This window comes from Macaca nemestrina, chromosome 4 (genome assembly GCF_043159975.1).
Source record: "Macaca nemestrina isolate mMacNem1 chromosome 4, mMacNem.hap1, whole genome shotgun sequence".
In the NCBI taxonomy this organism is placed as follows: domain Eukaryota; kingdom Metazoa; phylum Chordata; class Mammalia; order Primates; family Cercopithecidae; genus Macaca; species Macaca nemestrina.
This window is the reverse complement of record NC_092128.1, coordinates 104,186,907-104,198,297: the sequence shown is the minus strand read 5'-3', so window position 1 is coordinate 104,198,297 and position 11,391 is coordinate 104,186,907. Positions and strand designations below refer to the sequence as shown.

The following is an 11,391-nucleotide window of genomic DNA, read 5'->3' as shown; positions in this document are numbered from 1 at the left end:
AAATATACAAATTTTGAAGTGATAAGTAAAAGAGCACTACGGGAATTTCATGGTTATAAAAGATAGTAATCAAGGAGAATTCACAATTGCTCTTCCAACTACTAAGGAACAACAGTCTTACATTTTTGGGTTCTTTCAAGTATTTGAAGCCCTTTGATTTCCAGAACAATATTTCGAGGATGGTGCCACAGGTGGGACAAGCTCCCCACTTTGCAAATGAAAAAAATAAGAGCTTGGAGATGCTAAACTACATCTTCTAGCTCCCTTTCCTAATTAGTTTCTTCTAAAGTTGAGTTTTTATCATCTTGTATTGCAACTGTCCATTTTCTTCTCTGTTCTCCCACTGAACTGAAAGTTCTTTAAGGACAAGATCCATGTTTTATCGTTCTTTGGAGCCACAGTTCCCAGTACAATGTCTGAAAACAATTTAATTTTGTTGTTGAATGAATAGATCTCTATTTAGTGCATATAAAAATGAGGTGAAGAGAGGCTAAGTGACTGACACAGATCAGAAAGCACCTTTTCAAGAGGACCAGGCCTAAAATTGAGACCACCTGATTCCTAGTTATAAGGTCTTTTCTGTATATCATATTGTCTCCTCAAAGAAGTGGACTTTGAGTGGCTGTCTAAAAATAGAATGAACCCTGACCAGACGGAGATGAGTAAAGCTTGGAAAAACATCCGGAAGAGGTACTGGGATAATCAGGCAAACAAGACTCCTAGCAGATGATCTTTGATGGGATGAAGGAATAGACTACACAATAGAAGATAAGGGAGAGATGACATAGGCCAGTGCCACTGTAGGGACCAATGAGGTACATGCAAATGATGGGAAGGACTCAAATGAAGGATAAAGACAACTAGGCATCAGAGGAGGTGATGAAATTGGAGAGAAGCCTGGGGAAAAGTACATCACTGTTACTGAAATGGAAAGGGAGGACCAGATCCAGATGGCATTGGTTTTAGAAGTAGGGAATGTGAAGTATATGTGTATGTGTGTATGTGTTTTATGATTTGTTATTGACATTTTGGGGAAAAGTTGAAAATAAATCCCAATTCTCATCTTCTATCAATCCTCATGTGATTAAAGTCTGGAGAATGTTTAATGTTTTCTTTCAGAATTACTTGTTGATTGCTTTTTTTCATTTTTGTGAGCTGCTGAGTGTGAAAGATGAGTATTACACACCATACTTTCCCACAAGGAATGAGTAACTACTTAAATTTTATTCCAAAAGACTTAGTAAAATAAAAGCTTCAGTTTCCTTACTTATGACTAGAGATCTAAAGGAATTTCCTAATTTTCATCATCAAATAAATAAGAAAACAGTTCACTTAAATACAGAGATAATATTAAAGGATTTGGTGAATATTATAGACCTAAATTTCACAAAGTGGTAAGTGACTTGTGTCTGGGCTTAATCAGTACCCTGTTCTAACTGAGAAAATAAAGTTTCTAGATTTTTTTGTTTACATAAAAGAATTTAGTTCCAATTGTTCTTCATATTTAGATGATCTTAATGTTCTTTTGGGAAGCCTGGCACATAGAAGTGAGAGTTCACAGGTGACATCATGAACTTCTCTTTCTGGAACTGGTACCAGATGGAACAAACATGATTACTGTAGCCTGTTAAACAGAATTTCGTCAATTTAATAGCACTTTAAACCTCCTCATTCTCTCCAATCAGATGATCCTGGAGCCAAAGAAGCAGCTGGGCCCTCTTAAATTTGATAGCTTGCTGTTAACTTTTTATCTAAAATCGACCCTTCAGCCAGTTGAGATACAAAACTGACTCGGTCCCCTTTAGGACAACTCATGGAGTGGCTGCTAAGAAATAAGCATTAGTAGAACTGTCCCTGAATGTATAAGGTAAAACATCTCTCCACAAAACCAAGGACACTGAACAGAGAATTGCCATTTTGCTAGTCCATAAAGGTTTGCTGACATTTCTCAGAGAACAATTAATTACTAAAAATGAAAAGTAAAAGTGTACTTACATTTGAGCCCCAAGCTAGGTCAAGGCTCACACTGGCATACTTGAGGAGACCTATAGTATATTTAAGGGAATTTTGAATACTTCCTTACTGCTATGGTTTGAATGTTTGTTCCCTCCAAAAGTTGTGTCAAAATTTAATTGCCATTGTAACAGTATTTAGAGGTGAGACTATTAAGAGGTGATGAGGCCATGGGGGCTCTGCCCTCATGAAGAGATTAATGTCATCATCTTGAAAGTGGGTTATCAAAAGTTGAATTTGGCCTCCTACTCCCTCCTTCTCTCTTGCCCTCTCTTGGCTCTTCTGCCATGTGAGGAACAGCATTGCTTCCTGCCTCTGGAGGATGCAAGGTGCCATCTTGGAAGTGGGAGTTGGGCCATTACCAGATATCAAACCTTCTGGTGCCTTGATCTTGGACTTCCCAGCTTCCAGAATGCTAAGAAATTAATTTCTGTTCTTTATAAATTACCCAGTCTGTGGTATTCTGTTAGAGCAGTACAGAACTAAGACACTTACAAAACCTGCCCTTTCCACCCTCCACACTCATACTCCTATCCCATACATATTTTGGAGTTATTTCAACATGGAGGAAATTAACAAACCAATAATTTAAAGTGTAGTTTCTATTCTCTCTCTCTCTCGTTCGCTCGATCACTCCTGTTATAAACAGATTTACTGTGATGCTAATCAGGCTTTAACTTCAGGGCACTTCCATGCCCAGCTGTATGCTCATATGTTTTTGTACAATTTGAAAAAGATATTTTAATCATGATTGGTGAAAACTATTGTCTCTTCTGGCTGCCTTCCCCTTGTAGCAGGCATTGGAAGGGTGGTGGCCTTGACAATCTGGCTAAGGGGAAGTTGAGTTGGGAAGACATTTAACTTGGGTTAATCGGATATATTTATGTGGCTTACAGACAACTCTGTATATGGTTAAATTACTGAGAGCTGTTCTGCTGGAAGAATGGATTCCAGGAATATCATTACCACCCACTGCTCTCACTTAGCTAGTGTCATAAGAGGAAGGTGTGGAGCAAAATGCTGTATCACTAGATAAGCATGTTCTATGCAGCCTGGCACCAGAAGCATAAATTTGTTGGAGATAAAATATGATTTGAAACATATGAAATCTCATGTTCTGACCATCAGATATGTAAAAGCAGAAGCAGTAAGATTCCAGTTTCACAGACATTTGATAATTCAGAGTACACAATTACAAACTCATCATAAAATAACATTTTCCCAACTAACTCCTATATAAAATGGATAAAAGTTATTCTATCAACAAGCAAATTATAACAAAAACATTTTCAAATCATACCAAAATTAACTCATTAAGATGAGATGACACATTTGAAAGAGAATAAGCAGACTTTTGGGTTGTCTAATAATCTAGCTAATGAAGAAGAGTAAATCACATGAACATATTCGAAAAATATCTAAATATCTTCTTGCTGATTTGAGATAAAATACTAGTGGTAATGAAGATCATTTCAATGAGGATTTTGATGATAAACTGGCTAATGAGTCGTCAATTTCCACAAAGACCAATGGAACAGAATAGTGAACCCAGCAATAAAGTCACATGCCTACAGCCATTTGATCCTCAACAAAGTCAACAAAAATAAGGAATGGGGAAAGGGATCGCTATTCAATAAATGGTGCTAGAATATATAACTAGTCATAGGCAGAAAAATAAAACTAGACCCCTATATTTCATTATATACAAAAATTAACTCAAAATGGATAAAAGATTTAAATGTAAGACCTCAAGCTATAAGAATACTGGAAGAAAACCTAGGAAACATCATTCTGGACATTGGTCTTGGGAAATAACTTATAAGTAAGTCCTCAAAAGCAAATGCAACAAAAACAAAAATTGATAAGTAGGACCTAATTAAACTAAAGAGCTTCTGCATCGTAAAAGACACTATTAACAGAGTAAAAAGACAACCTACTGACTAGGAGAAAATATGTGAAAACTATGCACCCAACAAAGGTCTAATATCCAGAATCTATAAGGAACCTAAACAAATAAACAAGCAAAAAACAAATAATCCCATTTTAAAATGTGCAAAAGACATGAACAGACAAGCATTCAACAAACATGAAAAGATGTTCAACATCAATAATCATCAGAGAAATGCAAATGGAAGTCACAATGAGACACCATCTCACACCAGTCAGATGGCTATTATGAACAAGTCAAAAAACAACAGCTGGCAAGGCTGCGGGAAAAAGGAAATGCTTGTATACTTTTGCTGGAAATGTAAATTAGTTCAGCCACTGTAGACAGCAGTTTGGAGATTTCTCAAAGAACTTAGAACTATCATTCCACATAGTCATCCCACTACTGAGAATATATCCAAAAGAAAATAAATAATTCTACCAAAAGGCATAGGTACTTATATGTTCATTGCAGCACTATTCACAATAGCAAAGACACAGAATCAACCTAGGTGCCCATTAATGGTGGACTGAATAAAGAAAATGTGGTACATATATACCACAGGATACTATGCAGTTATAAAAAAGATCGTGTTCTTTGCGGCAACATGAATGCAGCTAGAGGGCACTGTCCTAAGCAAATTAATGCCAGAACAGAAAACCAAATACCACATGTTCTCACTTATAAGTGAAAACTAAACAATGGGTACTCATGGACATGAAGACAACAACAATAGACACTGGGGATTACAAGAGGTGGAGGGGCCAAGGGTTAAAAAATAGCTCTTGGGTACTATGCTTAGTACCTGGGTAATGGAATCAATTGTACCCCAAACCTCAGCACCACCCAATATACCCAGGTAAGAAACTTGCATGTATACCTCCTGAATTTAAAATAAAAGTTGAAATTATCTTAAAAAAATAAAGGGAGTTGTCAATTCCATGGCTATTTAAAATGTATCACTGCATAAGAAAAAATTAAAATGCCTTGATAATATAATAACCCTAAAAATCTGCCTGACATTACAAATGATGAGTTGTAAAACTGAAAGAAGCTTTTGCAAACTATCAGTAATTTTTTTACAAAAGTCTGATCAACAATTTCAGAGAAAAAATTACCTTTTAATTCACTGTATACAAGATGAAATTATAAATTGTTGATAATTAAAGAAGTGAATAAGAAATGTGTGCAAGAAAATGCAGACGTATTAAAAAGGTATATCAAGTGGTTAATATAAATATTATATTTGTATAGATTTTGTGATATCTATGGTGATTATCAGCTTTTTACAAATGTAAATAAATATTCTAAATAAATGTTCATTTTTGTAACTAATGTTGTATTAGAATTTTTATTCATCTTATTTAAAACCTGAATCCTGTGTTTAAATCAACGTTACCCAAGTACTCATGAACAAAACCATTAAGCGTTGAATTTTTAAGATTCAAATCTCTCTTTAAAGCCAAATTTAAGAAAAAATAGTAGGACAGTCACATCAGCTTCCTCTCAGCATAAACTGAAATGCTAAATTAGGAAGGTCAGACCACAGTCAATGGTCTAAATCACTGGCTTCTCCATTTCTCTATGACTTGTTGACTACTTTTAGGAGATTAGTTGACCTGTTGATATAACAAATATTCACAAAGCAGCGAAAAGAATCCAAGAACAGTTATGTCCAAGGAGTTTGCAAATCTATCCTACCAGGAAAGGAAAACATGACTTCTGAAATACAATAAGTAACAGAGAGATATGCAGAGAGGCATAGAGTTCTCCAGGGATTCTAAAGAGGGGAAGATGACTGCCAAGAAAGGTGATTAGGAGAATCTTAAGAGGAAACAGCGTGACTGTATTCATTTCCCCATTCCATTATAGAAATTATTTAAGGGCCATATAAGAGAGACACAACAAGAGAGAATGCAGTAAATGTTGAAGCAAAATGAAAAGACAAAAATAAGAAGAATACAATAAAGGGCCAGAAAATGGGGCTAAAAGTACAGTCCACGATGCCTTGTCCACTTATTCCAAGAGGACCTCAAATGTGGCTCTTGGTGCAGGGATAAGGTGATAATTCATTCAAAATGAGCCTTAAAGTGAAGGGTTGGGGTCTGAGTTTACAATGAAAATGAAATGATGGCAAACCTGGGAAGTAAGGTGTCTGCAATGTTTTCTCCACATTTCCAGACATTAAGCACTGGGGAATGTTGTTATTCTAACAGGCATATTACTCTGATTAGGCCTTGGCAGTTGAGCTGTACCATAAGTTACATCTTTTCCAGTCCAAAGCAACAAAACCCTTAATGTATGTGATGTCCACATAGCTTCCATAGTTCAGCTGCTAAAGCAGAAAAATAATGCCAGCGAATTCGACACTGCATAAATCACAAGGCCATTGAGAAGACGGCATCCAATAGAATCCACACAGCCTTCTGTTGCTCTTTCAGAACCATCTCTATAATTGTTTCTGTATTTCACTGATTTGTTTGCTTTTTCACATAAAGGACTTAAAGAGAAAACTATAATTTCAGTAAAATTTTATGCCCGTGTCATGGTGATAAATGATCATAATGATGTTATTTTGATAATATATCTGCATCTCCTAAAAGAGGATGCTACAAATAATAATACATCCTCTGCAGGTTTTTTTTTTTTGATATTTCACATACAGAAAAACCATGAACAACTTTCCCCTTTGCAGTGAGAGGCATTCCAAAACTGGCAAAGGCATATTTTTATTTAAATAAGTCAGTCTCACAACTGTAATTCAAACTTGAAACTGGCAAAGTTTCTTTCATTTCTTACATAAAAAAAACCTTAAATTTTAACTGTAATAAAGTGTGAATCCTTTAATAACCTGGATTGGTGTCACCCAATGGGGTAATGAAAAGGAGATGTTAATGTACTAGCTTCCTGAAAATATTTAAACATTTTCATACAATACTAGAAAACTTACCTTCTTCCATGTTTAGCTTAATAGAACAAATCATATGTAAGTTTCATAGTGGTTCTTTTATTTATAAAATAATCACATTCAAGTCTTACCAGGGAGTAGCAAAGTGTTCAATTCTTTTCCTTTGAAGAAATAATGTAGAGCAATCACTCATAAATCCCTCTAATTATAAATAAAATCCAAGTTATTGTTTGACAATGAGATGCTTTATTAAACTTGATACATTTACTATATAAGAATTCTGTGAAAAAATGGGGTATCAAATTATTTTGGGTCTGAATCTTTGCATTATAAAATCTATCCCAAAACTATGTCATCTCACTGTATTCTGTGACTGTTAGCACACGGATGACCAAAGGCAACTACTTCCTTTCCTGGCAAAACAAGACAAATTTCAGCTGACATCCCCCATGGTGTTACAAGTCCTCTTAGTGACGTAGAAAGTCCCAACCCCCTTCTCTATGCAGTGTCATCTCCAGGAAGGTAAGCTTTAGGGAGCACCTGAGCCAGCCCTATATCTGTGCTTGGCATGAGGTTCACATGGGTTCGGCCTTGAGACGGGCATGTTCCTCTCAACCAAACAACTCCACTTGGATTATTCCGAGACTCCTTGGAGGGGTGAAACTTCTGGAAAAAAAGAAAGTAAGAGAGAAAGAGAGAGAAAAGGTCTGAATAATGACAGGAATACACAAAAGATCAAATTCAGCTGCACCAGTGCTAAGGGGAAGAATGAAGCAATTGGAAAACAAGCAGCTTTGTGGAACACGCTCTGGTATGACAAAAACTGACCAGACTGTCACTGCTTCCGACTTAGTGCTTGTGAAGCCCACCCATTCTCTTACCAGGCCTGGGTGTCTCTGCAGTGAGATGTCTGCGGTTGGTAAACAGTTCTGTAGAGTCTTGTTCTACCGATCTTTCTTCGAGGTCTGACTCTGGGATTGTAGTACAACCACCTAGTGGAAAAATACAAACAGTATTTTAAGCAATGTGTAAGAAAATCTTCCTCTCTACACGGCAAGCGTAGCTTAGGAACACACTGATCATAAAGATAATAAATGACGTGACAACAATCTTCAGGAGTGGCCTGAAAAGAATAACCTTAAATGTTTCTTTTTGGTGAGAATACTGGGAATGAGTTACTGCCCCTAAAGACATATTATACTGATTATGACTTGGCAACAGCAGCAACAGTATTGTCTTTAAATTTATCCTTTTTAAAGTCAGAAAGGACAAAACCTATAGCATATGTGATATCCAGAATATAAAGGCCCCTCAGCAGGAATTCCCTCTAATACCAGAGCATCAGAAACTATGAAAGAAGCAAAGCCCATGAACCATGAGGAAAAGAAGGCTTCCCGGAGCAAAGAGAAAGGTTGCTGGTGTTCTGGTACGGTGGTTGTGGTGGCATTTCTCTGGAATTTGATTCTATTCCTGAATCCCAACACCTTACAGCACAGACACAAACAGTTCATAATTCAACAGCAAAGTCATGAACTGCATTGTGGAAGGTTTCAATCCAAAGGTGACTTGAGGATGAGCTGGCGCTGTTGTGCTTTTGAAGTACTGGGTATAACTCATTTGACTTTATCCACCAAAATCTTGTATGGGAAACTCACAATCATGAGAGAATTTCCTGACTACATCTGCAACTCGATTTGACTGATTTGCCATCATTTCCTGGAAATGTACTAACATGTTGTATACTGTACATGCTTTTTTCCAAAGCCATTCTTCTTGTTAATGAAGTGTGATTTCTTTTTCTGAGGCTTCTCACACACAGAGTCCAAAGCCTCAGCCCTCAAGTTTGGTTTTATGCATGAGGGGGTTTATGAAGCTCACAACATTCTGAGGAAAGAGAGGGTATCAGCAGCACTGATTTCAAAACCACATCATTCAAATGAGACGGAAGTGGCAAGATCCCAGGTTTCAAGGAAAACACACCTTACTATCCACACCTCTGCATCAACTCTGAAACAGAAATCAGTGCTAAGGGAAATGACAGAAACGCATTTCCACACTCATAAAATAAGAATTAGAGCTATCCTCCAAGATTCCCTGAATAGAAAACATTAGAATTATCCATCAATGCAATGGAACTTGCCCAGTAATACCCAAAAATGACAAGGGCCTTATCCAGAAGGAGAACCAGGCTTATTTTTAATCTCTCCAAAGCCTGTAGATCACAGTAACCAGAACTATCATTATTGAGTACTTTCTAAGGGCTAGAAATCCTGCCCATATTATCTCATTTAATTCCTACACACTATACCATGAAATAGATATTATTATTGTTATTCTCATTTTATAAGAGAACTGAGGTCTCAATGAGATTCAGTAACTTGCCAATGTCACAGAGCTCCAGTCTGGTCACATGGTGGGGCTGAGACCTTTGGAGAGGCCCCAAAAGCCAGTTCCTTTCCTCTCCTTCTTTACACTCATCCAACTGAGAAAAAAGGCAAAGGATACACGTGGTGGTGGCAGGGGCTGGGGGGAGACCTGGAAGACTAATGACAGGGAAGCACAGAAAGAAGGGATGTGCTCCCTGCTGAACAGAACCCTGGAAAAAAAAAAAAAAAGGCAGAAAAGTCACTTCTCCATCCGTGAGACAGAGGGAGGTAGGGGAGGCCAGGAATGCTGTACTCATGCAGCTGCTTTCACACACAAGACAACTCCAGGAGGGAGGAAGAGACAAGCCAACAGATGAGAGCGAGTTTGATGAGCAGTTAAAACACCTGCCACGTGCTTGGGGAGAGGCAGGTCTCCACTGATAAATTAGTGTCCCTTTCATTCCAGCTGACTCAGTATTTTGACAAAACAGAAATAGAAGACTTCCTAGTTATCTATCCTGTGGGCTCAAAAGGAAAAGCCAGTTGCTATAGATTATCAACAATGAATGTAATCTCCTCTCTTCTCTTTGCCTTGTCCTGCATACAGAGATGGCAAGGTGCCCTGCCCTGGTGCTCTAACCCTCAGGTGCTATAGTGGGCACAGATTGCATGCACCTCCTCAGACTTCACACCCACAGCAGGGCACCTTGGCATGGGAATGCCACCCACCTTTCTTTCTTTTTTTTTTTGAGGTGGAGTTTCACTCTTGTTGCCCAGGCTGGAATGCAATGGCATGAACTCGGCTCACCGCAACCTCCGTCTCCCGGGTTCAAGCAATTATCCTGCCTCAGCCTCCTGAGTAGCTGGGATTACAGGCATGCACCACCATGCCTGGCTAATTTTGTACTTTTAGTAGAGATGGGGGTTCTCCATGTTGGTCAGGTTGGTCTCGAACTTCCAACCTCAGATGATAAGCTTGCCTCAGCATCCCAAAGTGCTGGGATTACAGGTGTGAGCCACCGTGCCTGGCGCCACCCCCTTTCTTTGGATGCCTCCTGTATCCAGACTGTCCAACTGCACACCCAGAGTGTCTGCCACTTCCAGCTTGGAAAGAACAATGGTGGTGGGCTCTGGCATCCTGCCCAGCAAGTGTATCATAGGAAAAGAAAAGAAGCCAAAGCTGAGCAGAGAATTCTCCCTGGGCCCCCACCAACCAGGAATATGCTAGATGATTAGTTCTCTTTTGCAGGACTCCAAAAAAAGGCTGTGTGCTGCGTAGCTGCACCTGCTCACCATCTTCATGGCTCCTGGAAAGAGGCACTCCCAGATGTAGGCAGCACCACTCTGCATGACCTCATATATTCCCTTGGTTGCTGCCCTTTGTCCCCACCCTCCCTTCCCTGGGTTTGTGTTCTCAAACAGCCATCACTTTAGTCCTTGCCCCAGGCTCTGTCCTCTTGAGAAAATCACTGATACTGGGAGTAGTTCTATAGTAAAAAGTAGGTCTTCACAATGGAATTTTGAAGTTATACTGGCCACCCATCTGTAAGCACTAGGTGCTCCATAGCTGGAGGTGAACGGGATGGTAATAGCCCCTGGTGTGCAATTACTTATGCTTTCACCCATGCTGAACTAGGATGATGTGCACGCAGAGGTCAAGACACTGGGAGATCAAGGGGCTATGGCATGGAAACATGTAATCATAAGGATTTCAGATGCTGCTTCTGATGACTGAGTATCTCGCAAAAAGAAAATGGTAGCTCATGGGCTAATGGGCAATGGGAGGCAAATCCACAAATTCAGAAGGCCTCTTTGGCCTTGCTCATGTAATGAGATCATCACATCAGCCAAACAGGAATCACCTGGGAGCCTGTCAGAAATGCAGAATCTCAGGCCCCATCCCCACATCTACTAAATTAACATCTGTTAAGAAACAACAGATGAGTATATCTGATACTTTTCCTAGGAAAAAATATATATTTGTTAAAAATTTAAGGGCAAGAAATAAAAGAATACAGATAAAATATAAAACTTCCAAACAAACTGAAACTCTCTGAGGTCATCCATGGAAATGAAGTCTGGGTTCCATGGACGCCAGATGAAGTACCCTTGGCTTAGAGTCCATCTCATAAAAGGAGAAGGGGAAGCTGCAGCTGGAGGAAGTCATCCAAACACAA

The 11,391-nt window shown here is 38.7% G+C and overlaps 1 protein-coding gene across 4 annotated transcripts in view; it reads right to left on the bottom strand.

Annotated features, from left to right (window-relative positions):
• Positions 1 to 6,648: 6,648 nt before the first annotated feature.
• The window catches only part of LOC105475849 (Bardet-Biedl syndrome 9), a 555,557-nt gene continuing 550,814 nt past the window's right edge, over positions 6,649 to 11,391 (bottom strand). For 3 of the 4 annotated variants that reach the window (XM_011731402.3, XM_011731401.3, XM_011731400.2), the window contains exons 22-23: positions 7,730 to 7,840; positions 6,649 to 7,514 (exon numbers count right to left, since the gene is read on the bottom strand). In XM_011731402.3, coding sequence (XP_011729704.2) covers positions 7,483 to 7,514; positions 7,730 to 7,840 — 143 coding nt within the window. In that variant the 3' untranslated portion in view covers positions 6,649 to 7,482. The remainder of the gene's footprint in view (positions 7,515 to 7,729; positions 7,841 to 11,391) is intronic. The other variant, XM_071094045.1, reaches the window with a different exon arrangement.